Source organism: Salarias fasciatus, chromosome 6, assembly GCF_902148845.1.
Source record: "Salarias fasciatus chromosome 6, fSalaFa1.1, whole genome shotgun sequence".
NCBI lineage: Eukaryota > Metazoa > Chordata > Actinopteri > Blenniiformes > Blenniidae > Salarias > Salarias fasciatus.
In genome coordinates, this window is record NC_043750.1 from 14398476 (window position 1) to 14422081 (window position 23606).

General features: G+C 43.5%; 1 protein-coding gene across 1 annotated transcript in view; it reads right to left on the bottom strand.

Moving 5' to 3' along the window:
* LOC115390589 (multiple PDZ domain protein) overlaps positions 1 to 23338 on the bottom strand; it is a 37171-nt gene extending 13833 nt beyond the window's left edge. The window contains exons 1-21 of the mRNA XM_030094500.1: positions 23310 to 23338; positions 22381 to 22475; positions 21504 to 21670; positions 19916 to 20137; positions 19536 to 19604; positions 19234 to 19356; positions 18949 to 19032; positions 18578 to 18685; positions 18333 to 18435; positions 17573 to 17664; positions 16994 to 17207; positions 16631 to 16705; positions 15924 to 16003; positions 15675 to 15821; positions 14796 to 14981; positions 14447 to 14608; positions 13784 to 13993; positions 11201 to 11371; positions 8828 to 8951; positions 6609 to 6807; positions 1130 to 1417 (exon numbers count right to left, since the gene is read on the bottom strand). Of these exons, the coding sequence (XP_029950360.1) occupies positions 1130 to 1417; positions 6609 to 6807; positions 8828 to 8951; positions 11201 to 11371; positions 13784 to 13993; positions 14447 to 14608; positions 14796 to 14981; positions 15675 to 15821; positions 15924 to 16003; positions 16631 to 16705; positions 16994 to 17207; positions 17573 to 17664; positions 18333 to 18435; positions 18578 to 18685; positions 18949 to 19032; positions 19234 to 19356; positions 19536 to 19604; positions 19916 to 20137; positions 21504 to 21670; positions 22381 to 22393 (2837 nt within the window). The 5' untranslated portion in view covers positions 22394 to 22475; positions 23310 to 23338. The remainder of the gene's footprint in view (positions 1 to 1129; positions 1418 to 6608; positions 6808 to 8827; positions 8952 to 11200; positions 11372 to 13783; positions 13994 to 14446; positions 14609 to 14795; positions 14982 to 15674; positions 15822 to 15923; positions 16004 to 16630; positions 16706 to 16993; positions 17208 to 17572; positions 17665 to 18332; positions 18436 to 18577; positions 18686 to 18948; positions 19033 to 19233; positions 19357 to 19535; positions 19605 to 19915; positions 20138 to 21503; positions 21671 to 22380; positions 22476 to 23309) is intronic.
* Between the last annotated feature and the right edge of the window lie 268 nt (positions 23339 to 23606).

Consider the following 23606-nt stretch of genomic DNA (forward strand, 5'->3'; position numbering starts at 1 on the left):
CATTTTCCTGAAAGCGAGGTCATAGCAAGGTAGCGTCTTTATGTAGATGTGTATTTGTGTGCCACTGTGCGTGAGCTCCTGTGTGTGTGTGTGTGTGTGTGTGTTACTGCATGGGTGTGTTAACACATATTCTATATACAGTAACTGTGTATATACAAACTGTGTGTAAGTGTGGAAAAAAGGAGGCAGAGAAGGAGAGAATTTTTCATGAATATGTTTAACGGTGAAGGGCTTTAATAAGCCCGTGGATGTGAGTGATAGTGGTGCTATCTGCACAGCAGGAGCGTATAGCCAGTTAAGTTACAGAAGAGGGCAGAACAAATGGCTCCACCAGGGCTGAAAGAGAGCGGCCAGGGGAGGGGGGGTGGGGGTGGGGGGGTACCAGGCTGTGGGGAGAGGGAGGGAAATGAGGTGACGAGAAAACGACCAGACCCGGATGACTGAGAGAGAGAGAGAGAGAGAGAGGGAGATGAAAGACAGATGTGGGCACACACAGAGAAAGAGACAAAGACAATGTATTGAAAGATAAGAGTAAAGAAAAGGCTGCAGAGAGAAATGGGAGTGAGAGAGGGAGGAGAAAGGCAGAGGCACGAAGATGGAGTGAAAGCAGGGACAGACAGAAGCGAAACAATTCATTTTCGCTGACAGTCAGCACTGAGATCCATAAGCGAACAGCTAAATATAACTCAGAGATTCAACATTCAGAGAAGCTTTTGCTTTTACCACAGAGAAAGAAGGGATAAGAGGAAACAGACTGGAAGAGACTCAGCCTGAGCCGGTTGCATACTGAAACACACTGTCTGCTCATGGATATGCTTAATTGCTTAAGTGTCAGATAATAACTCAGATCATTAGTATGACTTAAGCTGCTCAATAACTCAGTGATGTGTTACAGTAATGAAGTCATGGCTGCTACAAAAATCAAAAGCCTAAGGTTACAATATTTCACAGTCTACAATGTATTACTATTTCCCAGTCTGAATTCTCAGCTGTGAACATGTCAACCTGTTATAAAGCTCCAGCTTTGAAGTCTAATAAACCCTTAGACAGGTTTATCTTGCACTCTGGGGCCTGAGTAGGGATTAGGTGACCATAAATAATAGGCTGAGACCTCTGGATCTTATATTACCTGGAGTCTGAGTCCGTGTTTGGACCTCTGAGAGGAGCCGCGAATGAAGCCGAAGCTCGGACTCTGGCTGGGTCTGAAGCCGCCGCTTTAAATTTGACTGGGGCCGGCGGCGCTGTCGCGGAGGAAGTCGGGGGACTGGACGACCTTTTCGGGTCCGACGCGGGCTCCGGCGAGGGAGTCGGAACGGCGGGCGACGTGAAGCCATTGTCTGTGGTGATGGATGCCAGAGGAGGCAGACACAGGCGAACACGATGCTCATCCACCTGATGAGCTGGGACGTAGGTCACACTGGGGGGGGGGGGGGGGGGGGTCAGAGTTAGGGTTAGGGTGAAGAAGTGAGGGGATCAGGTAAAAAAACAAACAGCATTAATTTCTCTATTCCCCAAAATGAATGTAAAATAGCAAAACAAAACAAGAGAAACAAAGACAACGGCAATGAATGATATCTTTGGATGATAAATGGATTATCAGATCTGCAGCAGATAAAAGGACAATCGCAAAGCAGGGTTTAAATGGAACAGCAATTGCTGGAAAATTATTTTAATTCTTTTGTCTTATCAAGATTAGATATGAGAAGATCAACAACACAACGATTTGAATGAGGTATAAACAGGTAGGCTTTTCCTGTCACAACGTACAAAAGATGTCTAATTAATGAATTGTGTCTTTCTTGTTGAGCTCATGGAAAAAGAAACTAAAACAAATATTGGATGATGCATGCTGTGTTTTCATGGGGTTCCCAGGCATTTTTTTCAAACTCTTGGCTAGATGTGGAAACTACCAGGAGTCTTTGAGGCTGAGCAGCACAGTGGGAGTGATTTCAAGCTTCTCTAACACTCTGCAAGAGGCACAACATAAGTTTCTCTCTGGAAATGTTGACGATTTAAATGGAAAAGGATGCTGAGGGTGGAGCTGTCAGAGGAAAACCACTGGATGAAGGTGGGGGACGATATGCTGTGGTAAACCCTGTAGGGGAAATTTCTGATTGAAAAACATGATTATTTGCCAGCAATCCCTAATTTACTCATTATTTAATCTTTAACTTAAAAATTACATAACAATATCCTGCTCTTAACAATTGCAGAGGCTGCTGTTGAAAGTTATGGAGCGCTCTCTAGGTATGAATATCCCCCCTTGATCCAATAGTTTTTGTTTTGCATAAACCCAGGTCTCTCTAAGCTGTGATGGAAAAGATCTCAAGGACATCATTAAAACCTCCTCACTCCCACTTCCATTTCTCCTCTCGTTACATCGTGTGGCGCTTCTGGCAGTCATGCTGTTTGAATCTGCTGAAAGAGCCAATTTCTCTGTTTCATTTCAGGGTGGTAGATTGAATATAGTGGTCTTTTACTCTAAGCTGTTGTGACTGAGCCATGCGGACAGCCTGTCTCGTCTCAAAAGAGGCAGTTTGATAGTGACAAGCCCTCACCCTTCTATGTGTCTTATTCTGAGGCTGCCAAAGCAACTCATCTGCCTCCACTCACTCTTAGTTTGTCTGAAGTGCTGTCAGGAGCAGCCAGTGTGAGCAAGCGTGTGCAGATGAGTGTGTTGTTGTTGTGTGTACGGACGTGAAAGGGAAAGACAAAATGCATGTGCGTGTTCATCCGCGGCGCATATTTGTGTGTGTGTGTGCATCTATGAGAGGCTCTTTAAAACGCTCTTTTATTCCGAAGCACACCGTTCAAGGTGAGATGAGTGATGAATTATTCAGAGATATTTCCCATAGCAGGAAAAAGGTGTTTTTGGAGGTTAGACCATTGAAAGGCGGCGCATGTGCGCGTGAATGTGAGCATGCGTGTGTGCCTGTAAGAGCGAGAGAGCGGAGAGAAAAAGAGCGAGACACTGAGGTTGAGGGAGAGAGCGAGTGGGTGTTTTGCAGGGCGGCGGGGTGGTGGAGGTGGGGCACATCTCCAATCAGACAAACAAGCACTGTCAATGCGGAGCCCTAACCGCCGATGTTGGAACAAGTAATAATTTAGCCAATTTACCCTCAGGCAATCTTTAAAATTTCATCATCTAATCTAATCTAACATGACTGTGGTGCCTCAGTCAGCTATGACCGCAGCATCTGAAACAAGGCAGTCATGGGGACGACGGTCGTGTTTGCGACGACGGGCTGCACGGATCCATGTTTACATACACATATACTCACTCATTCCAGTCACACGGACTGTCAAGATCTGCATGGGTGGAGCTAAAAAAATGCGAGGAGTAGTCAATTATTTTTTCAGTGGCTGATTGCATTCCCACAAGACATTTCCAGCGTTTAACCCAATCTAAAGTCTCTGGCCTCACATTGTTTAAACTCTGACATGACAGAGAGGCACACAGACACGGCTGTAATATAAATAACCCCGCTAAATAAATAATTGGGATTCCATTTAAAAATGCCACCCACATCCTACTTCAACCCCCTGGAGTGTTTAAAGTAGGAGACGACTAGAAAACCGGCCATTTATTCTGGTTCCTATTTCAGTGCTACTTGTGTGAGTTTAAAGATTAACATAATAAAAACTGTTCATGGGTTCAACTTAATGTTTTCACGTTTTGTCTGGTTATTGTGTTCCGTGGCACTGCAGGAAAACGAATGATCAAATAGCTGAATTTATGCAGTTGAAATGGTCTTTACAAGAATGCTAAGGATTATCATAATCGAGGACACTCATGAGAAAAATTACCCAGTTCTGATTTTATTTGCTCTTTTCCCACTATGAATGTGTTTACCGTCCAGCTAAATTCTAAATCTTCAAAGATTGATAGCATTATTTTTCTCAAATCAAATTCTTAAACATGCAAGGCTTTAAGAAAATTTAGGACACTATATCATCACACACATGCACAAATTCACATAATTCTTTAGTGTGTAGGCATTCTTACATTTGTGCCTCATTTCCTGCTGGAAAAAGTGTCATGTACTATAATTTATTTAGATATAATCTGTCCCTAATCTTTTGGAATCGACGTGATGATTTCAAGTACAAAAACCAAAATGATTCTCCTAAATTAGACCTAAATGCACCTTTGGAAGCAAATGCAACTTCAAATGTTCTTGAGAAAGTCTCATCTAAGCTTTGCACACCTGGATTCGGGCAGTTTCCCGCACTCTTCCTGTTAGATTCTCTCAACCTCTGCCAGCTCTGATGGAAAACTTCCACCAACGGCCATCTTCAGGTCTCCCCACAGATGTTTTATAGGGATGAGGTCTGACCTTGGGCCAGAGTTAGCCCACTCAAGGACACTTGATTTTTTTTTTCAATTCGCATTCACATTGTGCTGTTATTAGGTATTTTGGACGATTTGAATTCTGATCGTCTTGTTGAAACTTTCCTACCAGTCGCGCTCGATCCATATGAATTGATTCGGGAGTGAAGTGAAAGGTGGCAGGTGTTGCTTGGTCTGTCTTTTCCAAGGGTTACAGTCACGCTGAAAGGGAAGAGCCATTTGCCTGAATCTCGTGTCACCTGTACTCTGCACTCCTCTGCATTTGGCTGCATTTATCCTTCCATTAGTTGTGACCACTGCACCAACCTCTATCGCTGGAGAGCATTCACAGAGCATGATGCTGCCGTCACTCTCTCCGCTGTTATACTTCACCGCCGGGACGGCATTAGCCGGAAGATGAGCAGTGTCAGGGGTTCATCAGTCACAGTGCTTAAAGCCGTGCTGGAGAATCGAACCAGAGAATCTTTTTCCTTTACTACTTTAATTGTGACTTGGAAAAACCTCGAGTGGGCTGTTACATGCTTTTTACTCCAGAGCAGCCTTGGTCTAGTTACCACATCATTTCAGGCTGATCTCTGCGAGGGGCTTCTGAAACTCTATTAGAGTGACTGTAGGAATCTTGCCATTTAACTGACAGTGATATATCTCAAGCATGACAAACGGCAGACACCTGACACCATTGGGGTTTTACAGCAAAGTTGGACTTCTCAGGTTTTTAGCCTTAAAACATGCTTTCTCTTCACTGCCATTATACATTTTAGGCATTGATTTATTGATTTATGTGTTCAGAACTAAGATCTGAAATTTGATTTACTGTTCTTTAGGTTGTTTTTGCAAATAATTCTCCCTTTTGCCTCAACTTCATTACTTCTGTAATCCTGATAACACTCACTCCAGCAGGTGCTCGTGGCTGTGTGTGTGCTACGGAGACTGCGTGGGTATCGAATGCCGGTGTTTCACTGACATTTCTATGACCTGACGGTTTTGCTGCATTAAGCCGGCCAGTGACACCTTTATCATTTTCGGTGGTTCATTTGTGGAGGCTTCACTTGGCATTAACCTGACTCAAGGTCTAATGAGCCAGAATAGGCGAACATCAGTGTGAATGTGCACTGTCTTCACGCCATTAGCAGCACAGGCCTTAATTTTATTAGCAGATGATTTGGCTTGTCATAGCAGGATAAGCACATAGGATAAAACGACATTCGTAAAAGCCCTGCCTAATTAAAGTTTCCCCGAAGGTATTATATTGAAACAAAGAGAGCCGGATGGATCTCAATGGTGTGTGATTGCGTAAGTGTTTGGGTGAGCGTGATGGGTGATGTGAAGTGTATTGACACTGCTGAAGTGATAAGATGTGCTCGATAAGTATAGACCAACGTTAACAGCGGGAACTCACAATAACTGAATGATTTCAACAAGCTAGATGATGATTAAACAGAAAATCAGATCAGATTCATGATGGAAAAAATCACTTGCTAAAACAGTATATTTGACATTTTGTGGTCGTTCTGAATCGTGTTGGGACATCACACACAAACCGAGGGTTTGAATGAGGGTTTGGTGCATTATGACTTCTCCACCAATTCAAATAAGATACAATTGATGTGGACAGGTTGGTGGAGGAAACTATCAAACAAATACATAGGAATTTAATGAAAAACGGAAAGTCAACGTGGGAGATGATCTGTCACAAAGTCAAAGGCTGTGGGGAAACAAAAGCAACTGAAGAGGTTCAGAATGCAAAACTGTTTTGCAATAAAGTATAGGAAATGTTCCACATTCTTGAAGGACTGGTACATTTCAAAGCATGGGCGTGTCAGATGTCAGTTGCACAGTGTCCTGGAATATGAGCTTCCTGCATCAAATTATATCTCAGGTTTTTCCCACACGTGCACAGACACAAGTGTGAGTAGTTAAGAGTTGTAACTTCACTTGTCTCATGTCACATTACCTATCTATGAGTTTTTTTTGTTTTTTTTTCTCTCTAGATTCGTGCTGCAGCTTGAAGGTTAAAGTACTTGACCTACTGGGCAGACACTGACAGTGTTATACATCCAGTCACTCACTCCTTGAAAACAGGTGACCTCGAGGCAGTTACAGTACGTACAGTGATGTGGACTGTACAAACAAACCCTATAGAACGGTCAAAGATCTGTGTGTGTTATATGGTGATCTAACAGTAACAGTGGTGTGGTTTTCAGCTTAAAGGTCTCCACATTACCGCAGTGCCGTTGGGCAGTGGCTGTCTGCTCACCTCATCTCTGGCCCTATGACAGAGTGTCTGCGGAGCATGGCCCTGGCCTTGGCATTTGTCAGGTTGGAGGTAGGCTCGCCGTTGATGGCCAAGATGGTGTCCCCCACCCCCAGCCTGCCATCCTGGCTAACAGAGCCGCCCTGGACCACGCTGCGCACCAGCATGGCTGAGCCGTCCTTGATAGCACTCACCGACATCCCTGCCAACGCGCACACACAAACACATAAACACACACACACACACACACACAGGCATACACAAGCACAGGTGAGTGGAGTGTTGGCCGAGGCGGCTTTGACCGCGTGCCAGACAGACACACAGCCGCCCAAACAAACACCCGACAGTGGCATAATCAGCATAATCAAGACAGACACTAGGCAGATTAGCACACAAACACGGCTACACATGCTTGACATTTACACAGCGTCATCCTTCATTGTCACGCTCGCATTAGGACACGTTCGCTCCCAAAAAGGGCAGAGGTCGCAGGTGACGAGAGGGGGCGCACGCGCCAGTCGGACAAACACCTGACTCTGGCATTATTAATTTGGACACTAGGTGGATTACACAAACACTTCATTAATGCAAACAGGCAGAAGCAAGTAAATCAAGCATCACACACACCTTGGCGTGCGCCTCACGCTCACACATAAACACTGCTGACAGTAAGCCCTGCGACTAATCAGGCAGACTGGGCTGGAGCGCTAGCATGCTACATGGCTAAGTCACGACGAGGCACATCCACAACACTATGGTCGTACGGAATTTGAAAAAAGGTCAAAGAAATGACTTTGAACTTATTTTGGATCATATAAATAGTTTATTGTTTGTTTTTTTTTTGATATTACATTCAAATTACAATACAATCATAGTGCCTGGAATACAGTCAAGTGGAGACACGGCTACGGACAGACAGGACCAACAGAAGACACACATTTCAAGGACATCAGAGGAACTTTAAAGGAATTCATGTCTCAAAATCTAAAAATGATGAATTATGGTAACAGAGGCATGAAAATACATTTTACTATAAGAAATCCTGCTAAAGGAACACTGAACAACGATTCATAGATAATCTGAAATGTCTATGCTTTTCTTTCTTGTATCAAATATTTAAGTGCAATAGGTTAACATCAATTAAAAATAAGCCAAAACTAAATAGGTCATGTTTAAGGTGAGCAAGGCAAGAAAAAAAGACCCATTTTTAGACCCTGAAGCCCCTTTTTAACAACCTGCTCTGAAAGCCATTCAGACTACATCGTACAACCCACTGTAAGTACATCTCATCTCCAAAATCGGGCATCAAAATAAAATAACAGATAGCATTATACATGGCACCTAAAAATTGGAGAAAAGGAAAGTAGCACAAATAAACACCGTGCTACTATCAACTCATACAAAATCTTCCATAATAAGCTGTGTAGACACAATTGATACTTCTGGATCTGCAGAAGCTTTTTCTTTAGATATATTGAAAATTTCCATTAACGGGTGCTTTGTAAACCTTTCACATGTGGATTACCAAAGAACCAGGTGTCATTCAAGATCTCAACAAAAAGACCCAAAATGTTTTAAACAGATGAAAACGAAAAAAAAAAACAAAAACATGCATTTATACACAGACTGTAGGCAACAACCTTCATTTTCTCTAACTAAGAACATTTACACAGTCCCAGACTTTCACATAAACACACAAGTAGCATGGTGCCTGTCAGAGCCCTCCTTCAGAATACAGACGAGTGTGTTTATCTATGCTTCGCATGGCACCCTTACATTAAACTGCAGGACGGTTGTGCACCCTGTAGCCACCCTGTCATGTTTGAATAGACCAATACAGAACTCCTGCTTTCAGCAGTTCAAACAATGAACTCTCCAGTCGAAGGATTAAAAACGTATAGACACATGTTTGGACTGACATTAAATGTGTTAACTTCTTCTTTACATTTTTTTAAATTATTAAATAATCTCTTCTCTCGCCACTAAAACATGCACACACACACACACACACACACACACACACACACACACACACACACACACACACACACACGCACACACACACAGACATCCTCCCCTTTCTCAAATATGATGAAACACATCAATTCACAACTCCTCTTCTGGGCAGTCGTCATCGCCACCGCCTATCAGTGTCATTACCGCCATGCCTGCGACGTACACACACCAAGACACCATCGCCATGAGAAAGATGGAGCACATACCAAGGCTACGGTTGCCCCGGACAACAGTGATTGTCCTCTCAAAGCTGGTGCGGGGGGGCAGAGGTGGGGCTTGCTGCCTATTGTCATCTTCCATGATGCCGTAGCGATGGCGCAGCTGGGCGTCCTGAGAGGAAACACAACAGGGCGCATGAGAGTACAGCGTCAAATAAGAGTTTGAGATCAATGTAGAGGATTTACAAACCCAGGCATCATCTCTTTTCACTTTTCACATCTAATCCACTGTGGATAGGAAGTTTTCATGAGTTTATAAAATTGTCGGGTAGAATGCGTTATTTTTTCAAGGACATGTCTTAAAACTTGCTGCTGCTTTGCACAGAATACTGGAGTACTTTGCAGCATGTAATGTAATCACCAAGACGCTGCCATATGGGGGCTACACTGCGTTCAAACAGAGGGAACAGGTGCCAGAGCAGCAGCAGTTTTTAACAAATACAAAGCTCCAAGAATAGAAAAGAATTTACTGTCCTGGTCTGGATGTATAGAGGCGGAGTGTCTAATAAAGTTCTCTTCATTAAACATGGGGACTTGACAAGAGAGCTGCTGGTTTACTGCTCTGTTCTGAAGTCCAATACAGAACGGGGATCGTTTCTATCATTATTTACTTCCAGTGATTTTTAAGTTGTTTTTCTTTTTTCTGCTGATTGCCGTAACCTCTGAGGAGCGTATCCAGCTTTGTCTTTGATTATAGAGACATGATTTTCCATATAACCATTTTTTTTTCTTATTTTAATCCAAATACAGGAGGCCTACTTATCAGGAATCTATGTGTATTATTTTAAATCAATATTTAACAGGGATATCATTGACTTAGCTTAGCAGGTTAGTACTGTAATATGTGGTCATGAGAAATTAACACTAAACTCAAGGAGAATATGAATCATTTTCAGACATTTGGTCAAAAATAAAAGTCCCACAATTAATTGGGATTGTTTGTCTTCAGAATAATACAAGATGAACTGTGATAATTTGTTGCAGATCATCAGCTCATCTCTCCGTCTCTGAAATTAATCAATAGAAAAGTGAAAACTCAACAGCACCTGGTGACAGCCTGCTATTTAACTGTTTGACATGTGAGAAACATTTTAGTTTTAAATGGATTCATTTAGTTTTTTTTTTTTTTTTGTAACTCCCTTGCTATAAACAGCCAATAAATGTTTTTAACTTAAACTTCTTTTTTAATTTGCTGGTAGGAATTCATGGTTATAATGTTCCAATTCTGTCGCAATCCAAATGAAAATCAGGGGAAATTTTGTGGAAACTGTCATCATAAATAATTTCGTTCTTTTTGGAGAAATTTCCACTCTGGTCAGTCGGGTGTTTTTGCAAGACAAGAATGAAAAGAAAGAGTTTTCAGAGGGTAATCAAGTCTCATAAAGACCTAACCTGGCACGTAAACTATCACTAATGCTTTCAGATTTGTTGCGCGACATTAAAGTTATCTAAGACATCTATTGATGCTCAAGGGTGAAGGCCTTTGGAGTAATTCTAGAATGTAAAACATGCAGAGGTAGACTCCTTATGTCCCTCTGGGTAACTCTCAAAGAAAAAGGTCAATGAGGAGATCTTCTTTGAACCTTCACAGAAAGTACAAGCACACCAAACTTCAGAAGCTACCTTTGCAACAAGCCCGTCTTTGATGGAAACACTCTGACACTTGCTCTGAGTTTCTTTGTGTGTACGTGTGTGAGAGAATTCAAGAAAGAACTTCCATGCCCTTCTGCAAGACCGCGTGCCGCCGCAGTGCAAGCCGTAAGCACTTTCCATTGAGAGCCAATTGTTGATAATTAAGCAAACGCAAATACAAAAGGCTGCATCAATAGGGGGTGAATTTAGGCCACAACGCAGGGACAAATCTTTGACACCGGGCACTTTCTCTGCGCGTGACCCAGTGATACCGACACCGATGGCTCTGAAGTCCGGAGAGAACAGACGCTGACATGGTAATCTCTTACAGAGCGGCTAAAATGGCGATCCGCTGAATCTCAGGTTTGCGTGGCCGTGAGTGTCGCTTCTAATGTGTTTGAGTGCAAGCTCCGGTCTACTGCACAACCGCTTTAGCTAACAATAAAACCTCACTTTCATTCAACAAGAAAATGTGCAATGAATGTGCAACTAAAGATTATTTTTTAATTCAAGTAGCAAATACTGAACTTCTGCAGTACTGGGTCACTGCTGACTGCATGTACTGCTTGTATTTGCTGAGCGACGTCTGTCACTGCCCTTTATCCTCAAGTGAGCAAAAGTTCTACACAAGCTAAAGGAGAAAAAGTGAGAATGGAAGCATAAACCATAAACTTTCCCCCCCAAAAAAACTAGATATATCTTGTGTAACTGCCGTCTTGGATGACATACCGTGTAGCACAGCTGGTTGATGCTGCTGTCCTCGGAGTTGTAAACGTTGGCGTTGGTGTTCGCCTCGGCCGCCTCGGCTAGCAGGCTGACCTGAGTGTGACTGTCGGTGTCATCGCAGGAAGCCCGTGTGCTCCGCTCTGAGATGGGTGTAAGACCGCCACACAGCTCCAGCTGAGGATGCAATATTCCAAAGTTTAGTCAGAGCAGTTTATAAAGAGAAAAAACTGATTTTTGCATCAAAACTAAATCCACATTGAGGCAAACCGGCTAAAGAAGGTGACTGTAAATTAGACACCCTGCTCTGCTCTCCCTATCGCGCTCTCTCTCCATCTGTAGTGTGGTCAAGCATTGTGTTCATCTCTCAGCTGCATTAAATATGCAGGAGGCCTGTAACTGGATTCTCTGCACCTTGTTACTAAGCCACAGTCCACAACAAGCAGCAGAGAAAATGCTGCACTTTCTGTGAGAAAACACACACTCGAGTAATTATCTAGAATGTCTCTGATAATTACAAGTTTTTTTTTTAGATGAGGAAGCATTTGTTTGACAATGCATTTCTACATTTCTACTGTATTAATTGTTTCTTGAAAACGAGAAGGTTTTAGAATGCACTGCAATAATAAAAGGCTTTGAGTGAGCCTTTGAGCCTCACTCAAAGGCTACTTCATTAAACACGCTGGTACAATGCATTGCAAACCTCTGCACCAGGTCTGATGTGAATATTACTTCTTGACATTTACAATGTTTTATTATTTTGCTGACACAGTCGGGAAGTTAATATCTTCACTTTGTTTCCCATTAGTGCAGGTGCACGAGGTGGCGGCGTTGCATTGGAGCGCACCATACAAAAAGGTGCTGTGAATATTCTGACGCTGTGTTTTGATTGGATAAATATGCAACTTCAGTATCAAACATATGATTCACTGAAGAGCATTGTATTTCACTGTGAGTGTATGTTATATAACATTCATTTGCCTATGGACATAGATGTCTCCATCTCTTGGATATCCACATGTTTGCACTGTGTGATAAAGCACCTTTACTGTTTCAGGTCCATCCAAAAACACACATTCATCTTTATTACAGCAGTTTGTCCAGCAAATATGTCTATACATATGCTCATTCTTTACTGGGGGAGGCATGGCACAGGGAATTGAATCAGGTCATCTGAACTTGGTCATATGTCTCGGGAGATGCTTCATCTTTGATCCAAGTGGCTCCATCAGTTGAATATATTCCCTCGACTGGGTGTAATTAAATGTTGGGAAGCTCAGGTATTTTGGCCAAGTCCCACTCACCTGATTCAATTTGCTTTGCAAAGTTCAGTTAACAGTTTATTGAGTGATTTTCTGTTTTTCTTAGCCACTATTGAATGGATCAACCAACAGGGTTAAATTATTCAAATATAGTAATTACACTAATTACATCAATACCCCCGCTCACAGAAGATGTATTGAACTATATAGTAAATAAATAAATAAACATTAATTATAAAAATATTAACTTGTTAGAAATTGGTGAAAGCCAAGTCGCTAAAATAAAGTCTTCAGTCTAGAGGCTTTGTTTTTTTTTTGGTTTACTTATATTCATTGAAATATTCCAAATCAGTATTAAGTGTCTATTTGGCTGCTCCGATTTTTACAGGGGTCACCAGATTAACTCACTGAAACCTGCCCCCCAGACCTGCCTGGTCTTCACATGGGATGCCCTTCATGCGGCACCGGGGATTCACACTACATTCAAGGTCAAGACTTAATTTGAAGCACCACCAAGGGACAACATTTGCTTTAGCTTTGCTTTTGTTGGCCCTGCAGAATACTAGTCCTGCAAAGACCCTAGGCAGAGATTTTGTGTCACTTACCAATCATGGTTTTAATGCATCATAAATTAACTATAAAATGATTGCCCTGCTGGATTCAAGTCAGGAGAGAAATAAGCCAGTTCATAATTTTCAGGAAATGTGATTTCACCCATCTTCAGTCCTGCCTTGACATGTTCCTGTACTGCCAGTTTCTTGACATTAGGAGCCATTCTTATTTGTTTTACTCGGTGCACGATATTGCGTTCGCAGAGCATGTCCTGTCATCAAACGTAATCTTGTAGTTTTGTGCCATTTTTGCGAGCGCTGGTTTTATTCCTGGACTCTCAATGTCATCCGCCCTGCCCGAGCAGTTGCTGAAATGTCATTTCTAATTCTGCAGATAATAGTTCTGCCAAATGAGAGGCTCTTACTGTCTGCTGCTCACCTCTATATGCAAGCTTTGCATAAAGAGCAATTTTTCGTGGACTACAAGTTTTTTAACAGCAGCGTCTGTGCTTTCTGTTCTGGGAACTATGACATCTTCCATAATTCAGTTACCCCTGGCACCCACTTCAATGATCACAACGCTGTATAATCTAGTTTCTTACTTTAACCTTAATTATTATTTCATTATCTGAATAACACGGTAAAATCATTCAACAAAATGTATTCTTATGTTTCATGCAAACATTTGCATATATATCCTACACATGCAGTTAAAACAGAAAACCCCACAGGATGCAGTTTGAAAATGAATGATTAATTAATGTCTCTTCACATACCGGCAGGGGTTTGGCAACTCCAATGCGCACGGGGCCGTAGCCAGTGGACTTTAAGACGTGCACGGCATAATCCAGGCTGGACCCTTCTAGGTCAGTTTCATTAACAAACATGAGCCGGTCACCAGGCAGCAGGCGGCCGTCACGATCTGCTACCCCTCCAGGCACCAAGGACCGGATTACCAGGACTGTTTTGGTCGCATCTTCTGGATCCTGGGGTTGTAAATAAGGACGAAGAGAATGCATCGCTGAAAACGTGCATGAAGAATTTAATATACGTGGAGCAAAATGAAAGATAAACGCAGGTATACTGCTTTGTGATAAAAAGAGCGAATCGGCAAATGAAAAGCAAATAGATCGGTTGGGTTTACAGACTGGCAAAACAGCTGCATATAATATTTCTTTATGGCTTGAAAGCTTTAAGATTGATTTTTGCTCAAAAGCAGATGAAAATGCGGTTTACTCTAAAGTCTAAAACAGAAATTGAAAGAACACTTTTCGATCTCAGCAGTTTAGTGCTGAAATACAAGAAATAGCGAAAAACTTTCCCTTTAGAATACAGAAATCCACTTCTTTAATTTTCTAAGTGTTCACCCCATCCAACCCCACGCTGGTATTCTTAGTCCGCAGCCTATTTGCAGAAAGGCTCAGGGGCATGTCTCTGACCTGGTAGTCCAGAATACTGAAGCCCAGGCCCAGCTCTCCCTTCTCCAGCTCCACCACCTGAGCCTCTCTCTCCCACATGGCCAGAGGGGGTGACATGGGGGGCACACCGCGCTTCGTGATGTCCTCAGCTGTAGGACAGGGGATGACACAGCCCTGGTCCAACTGGAACAAGCACAGCATATATATAGAGAGACCGAGGATTCAGGGAAAAGAAAAAAAAGAGTGTCAGCGGCGCCGTTTGGTGCCATTTCATATGGAGATGTGGGGGGAAAAACATACAGATAGTGTGAGTCAGATATTTATGAAGAAAAATAAATTCAGCTATTCTGCTTGAGCCCCTCTTCCTCACCTTGTCATTGAACTCAGCCAGCAGCTCTTTTAGGGTGAGGCAGGCGTCGTCATCGTCTTCCTCCTCGCTGTCAGGGATTGAAGGGTGCACAATGCGAGAGCACACAAGGTATACGTGCACGGGCAGCTCCTTCAGAATATTCACCACCTCCTTATGTGTCTCGCCGATGAGAGGGATCCCATTCACCTGTCGGGAAGATGCAGATTATACAAACCACCGGAATGGTCAGAGATTTTATGATTGAGTATCTTTAACTTAGTTCTGCTGTTTATTCCCACTTATTGACAAAACATTTGCAAACTACTCCTAGAATATCTTTTTTTTTTTTTGTGATATTGCATTATTGAGTATCAGTGTCATTGAGCAATTAGTGTTCGCGGTGCATCAAGTCACAGCAGGGACAATTAAAGCAGAAAAGCGGCCAGTAGATCGAGCGAGGCTCATTTAGAACCAGGGATGAACAATAGCCGCGTGACGATGTTTTTCATCTAAAGGAAATCAAAGGGTTGAGCTGCAGCACAGATGTTAGCTCGTCCCTCCAAAGACAGCGAGGACACAAAAACCACGCAGTGTGGTCTGGATATCATGTTAACCTACTGCAACTTATCTGAGAGTTAATCAGACTGCTCATCAGGATGAGTGATATGTGTGGGTGCGTGAACTCGGCCACTGGAGGAGGAGGAGGAGGAGGAGGAGGAGGAGAGGAGGACGGACTCTTCCCTACGGCACAGGCATTCATGTACAGAAGCACTCTCACTCACACCCACTCTCCTATGACTTGCATTCTATAGCTGAGCAAAAAAATCTTAAATAAAGTGCTGGATTTGGGAAAAATTGTGATATCTGTTGTGTAATTTGTAGAATTTGTAGATGCTTTACCTCCAGTATCTGGTCTCCGGTGAAGATCTTGCCACTTTGGCCAACAGGCCCCTCATCCAGGATGGAGCACAGGTAGTGATGTCCGGCACGAGCCTCCAGGCTGATGCCGAGGCCGCTCGTCTCACTGAAGCGCTCCAGCTGACACACCTGGTGCAGACGGAGGCAAGAAAAGCTCAGTGTCCAAAACCTTCATAGAGTAGAACGCTGTAAAGTTTTTAGGCTTCACTTAACTTCATTATAAAGACTTACTATCACTTCAAAACGGGGTCCGACAGCATGCTGCCACCTCCTCCTCAGGCTCTCTTCCTCTGACGGAGTCAGTTTCACACCTGTGAGACAACAGCACACGTGCACGCCCACACGCACGCATGTACAAAGGCATTAAAAGTCAACATCATATCGCTGACACAAAGAGATATGAACACAGGCAGACATGGCGCTACATCATCCAATCAATAGACAAGGTGATCCTATATGAAAGCATAATCTTGGCTGTATTAAAGCAAGAAGACGACAGAACTCTCTGGGTGGAAAAAGCAGGGTGTCAACGCACATCCACTCAGACAGACGCGCACACATGCAGACACCCGCACCACGAGCACAGAGGCATGATTATTCACATCCCCCATCTTGTGATTTCTTGGCAAAATAGTGTTTTCTCGTTCATCTATTAAAGCCTCACAGCAATCAGGGCTTATTTGACTGCGCTCTCTAATCAAGCCCAAAAATTCTCGTCTAAATAAAGTCATATATGCAGGCGGGGAGAGAGACAAATCATCTGGAATGAGCTGAATGAGTTGGATAAACACATGATTGCACAATACTATAAATAGACTCCCATCAAAGAGCATGCTTCACTGGCACATTGCTGTTCTCTGAGTCCAATCAGCATATCTGACTAAGTCCCATGATCCACTTCCAGACTGCAGTGCAGTGTGGGAAGGGGGGGAGCTTACCGTTTCTGGAATCGTGGCGGGGTCGTCTGTTGGCGTATACCGCTCGGCGGGAGATTTCACGCAGGGAGCATATTCCTGAGAGACAGAAGAACACGTTTGAGCTCACATCCAAACACATGTACGCACAAACAGGCTTGTGTTACCAGGAGAAGGCAAAAAAACGTGCAAGCATTAGAGAATGAGAAAAACCTTCAAGAGGCAGCGGCATTCATTATTAAGCCGAAGCACAACCTCAGAGGAGGTTGCATCACAGAACTGCGTTAGTGCAAACATTAACGCTCTCTTAATTCGCTCAGTTACTTAAAACTGCTCATCTCCTGAGACCACTGAGCCAATATGCTTCCCGCTGTTGGCAAAAAGCACCTGTCTCTTGAATCTTGTTGAGGCCCACTTTATAAGGGTTGCCTTCGTGGAAGCTGTGGGAGTGTCGGAGGGGCTGCAGCGGCGGGACCGGGGGCAGGATGTGGCTTAAACGGACGGCTTTCCTCAGCAGCCGCAGTCTGACCAGCGGGCCAGTCCTCCGCAGCACTTCCATGGCACGTTGTTCACTGCAGCCCTGCAGGCTCACCCCATCCACCTGAGAGAGGGCCGAGGAGGAAGAGCGAGCGACTGGTAAAATAACCCGAGGATGGAGGAGAAGGCAAGATGAGGCAATGGCTTTCTGCAAGGAGTAAACCTCGTGGAAGCAAGGCAAACAGAGGCAGAGGGAATATTATGAGGATTATAGAGAAATCAAAAGTGATCAAAACTTGCAGTAGATTTGGAAGGAAAAGCACAAGACAGCAGAAGTGCTAATGATTTGGAGCGTCGCGTGCCCAATCCCCAGTTGTGTTAAAACTTGCACATTTTGCATCAACAGAGAATATTTTCTTGACAACAAGGTGTTTGACTTCGCAGAGCACAATTGAAAAAGCCATCTGCTGCGTTTGGAGCAGAACTCACAGACAAGACGACGTCTCCGACGTGTATGCGTCCATCTTGATCCACGGTGCTGCCCTTTACGATGCTCTTCACCATCACTCCGGCACTGTAGACTGCAGAGAACAAACCACAGACAGAAACCGAACTGAAAAATCATTCTCACGTACAGATACTAAATAGCATAACATGTTGAGGCACCACAGAAAGCCACAATAATTTGTATTGTCATCTAGATTTTACCGTGGGATAGACTGTTAGACTCAAGTTCAACATCATATGCACAAGCAAGGGGACAAATAGAGTAGTAAATCAAAAAATAGTCAAGTAATAATAGAACTTCCTCATCTAGAAATATATTGATATTAACAGCAATTCTTTAATTGTGTCAATGTCAGGGATTCAATTCAATGACAATGAAAGCACAAACACCACATGGTGAGAAATGGCATATGGCAGACTTGTTTTATGTTCAAATGTCGATACAGAGCAACAATTTTCTCAGTTAAAATATTCAATTATTTGCTGCAAACAATGCACATGAAAAAGTTCCCAAGTAATTTGTCATTTTAATACTAGCATGATATAACTTGCTCATATTTAAGTATGAGTAAAATTGCATATTTATTTCAAAACACCACATAATTACAGTAATGTGAGCATTTTCATTTATTGATTCCACACCTGTAACGATGACTACATGAATGTAACATCATTAATAAAACAGTGTGTCGAGTGAGAAATAGCTCACCTGTCTCCGAGACGGAATTTGTTGGCTGCATACCTGAGTTTAGGTCACCGATGTAGCTTGAAATGGTGAATCCCAGGCCCCGGCTGTTTTTAGTGTACTGCACACTGTACTCATAGTCATCCTTCAAGTCACTCAGCTGGAGAGAATCAGACAGAAAATCATTCAGGTTAGACTGCTGAATATCACCGCATAGTCAATCATCTCACAAAAAAACCCCCCAAAAAACTTAAATCTTGTTGTAATGATCTTTATATCCACGCGTTTATTCATGTGCACACCTTGCCGTCCGAGCCATCCCGGCTGAAGACGGGAGAGGAGAGGTGGTTGTCCTTGGTAATATCTCTGGCAATGAGCAGTTTCACCTTGCTACCAGCATTTCGCAGCACCTGTTCCGGGTGGTGATTTGTGAACGAACAGAAAGAGATGGAGTGTAATCATAAATAAATAAAGAACCCAAAATTTCAGTCTCCTAAAAAGATGCTTCATCTCTTACAGCAGATAGTGGATACACGGCGAGAGACGCTGCCTCATATTAAGCTCTCAATTAACAATTTCAGAAGCTTCATTATCACAGAGACGGGCTTTGAACTTAAAATTACACTCTGTGTTGTTCTCTAATTTTGTAAATTTCACAAATAATACCCCTTACCTGCGCCACTTGCTCGCTGTTCATTCCCGCTAAGTCAGTGTCTCCAATGCGCAAGATCTGATCACCGCTATGCAGACGTTTATCCTGAGGACCCCAATCACACCCCAACAAAGACAAACATTACACTTACATATGTGCATTTCAACAGACTGCTGAGTTAGCCTTTGAGTTGTGGCTTGTTGAAAAAGGAAAATTAAAAAGTCATGTGTGGAATAACTCCAGACTTCTCCCTACGGGGCGCTTTTGGAGGTTTTCCTTATGTAATGAATGGACAGCTGTACTTGCCCTTCCAGCAGCTCCTCCAGGGAGGATTGTTTTGACCATCACTCCTGTGCTCCGGCCCCCGATGATGCCGAAACCGAGTCCTTTCCCGTCATTGGTTAGCTCTATCATCTCCACATGGCGCCTCTAACATGGCGGAGGTTAGAACAACAGCGAGCGAGGGTGAAAGAAAGGACAGAGTAAATCAATTCTAATTAAACAGAGGAGGAAAAAAAAAACAGCTTAAAGCAGTGAGTGCCCATTTCCATGATTTGTCTACTTCCACAGATGCATTACTATCATCCAACACATAAAGGCTACTTTACCTCATGGGCGATAGCAGACAGGTTTCTCCCCATCGACATGGTTCGGGAAATTCGAGGGGGAGTGCAGTACTGAAAAAAAAAAAAAAAAAAGCGTGAAAGAAAACGTAAACCTGACTTAGCACTGATTCCAACAAGCAGTCTCTCGCTATCAGCTGGAGTTCTCACTGGATGACGGCCAGCCGGGCCCCACGTTTATGATGTAAAGAGTTATGCGTCTATGTAAAATGTGACATTTTATATGGTAATGTCTTCCCTTTTACAACAAGAGGAAAAAAATTATTTGGTTGGTTCATGGACTGAAGGCGGTAACAATACATTACCTCTTGTTGTTAAACGGCTCCTAACGGGTCTCCACTCCGTTATGGAGTAGTTTTACGTACCTGGGATTCAGCGGGAATGCAGTTGTCGGGGTAGAGGTCGGAGAAGGACAGGTCCTGCGAGCCGAAAGAGGAGATGCTGCCGTCCCTGTGGAGGGAGCGGGCGGCGCTGGGCCGCCGGTTCTCCATGGCCCACGTGTACGAGTCACTGTGGCTCAGCGTCTTCAGGCCGACGCCGGGGCAGGGGCCACAGTTCATTGACACGGACTTGGAAATGCCTTTCCCCTGGGTAGAGTTAGACAGCAGACCAAAAAAAAAAAAAGAGTTAATTTCAACATTGAAGATGTAGAAGTGAGAGAAAAAAAAACATAAAAATGGAGGTTGAGAGAGCAGACAAGCAAGGGAAGGACTGGAGGATGCAAGGAAGAGGGATGGAGTCTGAAATGGGTGAGATAGATTAAAGATGGGGAAGGGGATTGATAGAGAAGTAGTGACATTAATTGAAGAATGGAGATATGGAGACAGAGAGGAATAGGACGAGAGTGAGAGAGTAATGGAGGAAAGTAGAAAGGATAAAGAAATTGAAAAAGGAGGGCATTGTGAGACAATGAAGAAAGATGTGGGAGGGAGAACAAGGAGGGAGGGTTAATGTGTGTTAGCCCAAAAAAGAAAAAAAAAATCTGAAAGATAGATTTAAAATGGAGCAGCGAGGGAAAAGATAGGGAAGCAGGAACACAGGGAGCTGAGATAAAGGTTTCTTTTCAATAGCACATAACCAAAAAAACTGCTCCCTTTTGTCTCTAAGGTTTTCTGCTTCAAAGTTTAAAAGTGAGTTCAGTAAATGCTTATTTCTGAACTGTATACGATATTCTCCTCCAACAATTCTGACACCTGTTAAAACACCCACAGAATAATAATACAATAGCAAACCACTATCGGAATACTAATATGTGGTTTCAAGCGATATTAAATTGCAGCTATGCGTCTCATGCGATATTTCCCTAAACCCATGCGTCGTATAAGAATGAGGACTGTTGCTGCCTGGCAAGTTGAAAAGCCAGACACACAGCCGATATAATCCAGTGCCATCTTTCCTGGAATGCAGTGCTACTAAAAGACAACAGGCTCCTGCTGCATTGCTAATCTAATAATGGCCGTGTGTGTGTCAACTGCCGACTGTCCTATTCGAGAACATCACAACAGGCAGATCTCCAGTCATAATGCTTCGCTTGAGTGAGTTAAGGTAAATACCTTAGTGTCATAAACATCAACAACGGGTTCACACGGGGAGACGAGCTGCGGAGGAGCGAGTGTGTTTTTGACCAAATAATGTCTGGTGATGGATGGTGTGACTACTGTCCACACACTCTTTGGATCAAAACTTTTGACAATGTTACGGGTGACTTATGCCCTTCATCAAACTCCTCCACAAGATATATAGCTAACCTGCCTCCCTCCCTCTTTCCCTCCCTCTTTCCTTCCCTCTCTCTCCCCTCTCTCTCTTTCTTTCTCAAGGCTTTAGTGGTAAGCTTAGGTAAGCTGATTACTCATCCGGTTTGGTTCCTGCATTCAGTATTTTGGGAACGATCCCGATTCCCTCCTCGCCATTCAATATATACCAAACACCCACACAGCCGCGCTTGTGCTGTACCTTCGCTGGGGGCTTCCGCTGAGCTTGCTGTAAGCTGAGTATGTGAAGGAACAAGGGGCTCTGGAGGACAGTCTTCAGCAGGGAGAGCTTCTCCTGAGTGGGGGCCTCCCCTCGCTCCTTCAATTTGGCTTGCAGTCTCTCCACAGCCTCCAAGGCACACTGAGTATCTGCACACAAATTGCATATCATTTGTGTCATTCGGGAACCAGAATTTCTCCTGCGTTCGTTTTTACAGGATGTGGTAACAGCGGGTGATGCTGGCAGAGACAAACACCTTCCACGTTAAGCTAAGACGTAGGAGCATTTAGTATCAGTGACTGAGTAAATATTTTAAAAATACTGCCTTATTGGGATTTCAGTGAAGGAAGAATAGTGCTAAGCACACACACAAACACAAAAAAATAATCTATGTGCCTCGTGTGCGATGGTGTGAGTTCTGTCACTTTCAGGAATGAAGAAGTTTGTATTTTTCAAATCTTGCATCAAAACCTGGAGACGCATGATCTGTCAAAACTTAGTGGAGAAACTTTAAGACAGTATTAAGAAGGAAAGAAGAAAAGTGGGAATTGTGCATCGGGTCATGCTGCCCTTGTTTATTCAGCAGAATAGCAGCTGACGGGCACCAGCCACAAGTGCAGTAATTGCATGTGGCAGAAGGTTAAAACCCTGTAAACTCTTCCCCGCAAAGTTTTGACTACTGACCAGACTGTGCCACCTGTACATGTAACTACACCTTGTGTCTGGCAGCAGCAGGAAAGCCTGACACCTTAATTTTAAGCCTCTGATGGTTGCAGTGGGGCAAAGTCCTCCCGAGGTTACCAGAACACGCCTGGCTTTAAGCCGTGCTCCACATGTGCGGCAGGCTGAACGCGCTTACCCATGATTTCCATTGCGGACGAACAGAATGCTGGAGCGAAAGACTTCTTTGGGACTTCCTGCTTCAGTTAAACGTCATACTTGTCTGTTTGGCACCTGTAACAACAAAAGAGAGTGTACAATACAGTATGAAGTTGACCAGATTGTGCAGAATATATAAACAGTTTTTACCAAAATATCCTGTGAGAAACATGACAATAAATGGTCAATATGGTTTATTCTATAATCAATAAGACAAAAAAAAATAAGAAAGAATCCATCTACCCCTTCCTTCTCCTCATCATCCTCCAAGTAGTAATTAATGCACCAATAATTATTTTACATCTGTTCTGCAGCATGTATCATTTTACCCCCCTTCCTGTCCTCCAGGGCCTCTGCCATGCTTGTTTGCAAGCGCCTTGCTTGTCACCTAATGCTCTTTAGCGGGATTTAAGTCTTCTCCAAAAGGCTTTATCAGCCGGTGATGGTAATTAACAGCGACACATGGCCTCCCGACCATTCTGACTGGAGAGGAAGCCTGTACGGCTTCAAAGCATGATACGACGAGTGACATGATTTGATTTGCAAAACGATGGCCTAGAAATGACAACGTCTAATGTGGAATCTAATTAGAGGCCATTGATAGGCGAGAGGAGTCTACGCTGTACTTATATACCCTTCACGGCGCAATAATGAAATCTGTATCTCCTACCTGTTGACATTAAAGCTCGGCAGAAGGTTTCATGATGTACAAAAAAAAAAAAAAAAAAAAAAGACATCGCACCTTGATATTTCACAGTAATTAAACAGGCTCATCAGTTATTCATTTGATATGCTACATAAAAACACACACACACAATCTGTTATTTATTTATTTTATATTAAAAAAAAATGACCCGGACACATTAGTCTTGTTAGTGTGAAGAACAGAAGAACATGAGATCCTCTCACCTCCGCCGCGGCGCCGGGGGACGATCAACAGGTCTCCTCAGCCTCTCCGTCCGCAGCAGCCCGCAGGGGGATCTGACCTCCGCCGAAACCCAGGGCTGGCGCTTCCTTTCCGGGACCACTCATAACAGAAGTCCAGATATGAAGAAGGCGGCCGAGCGTGTTATTTGTGCAGCATTATTGTGTCCGCGGCTGGCGCGCGCTCGGCGCAGTGCGCATGTCACCCTGTGATCTTCAGGCACAAAGGGCTCATCCCGAGTGAAAGAGACCGAGCCGCGGTAATCCCGGAGCACGTTTAAC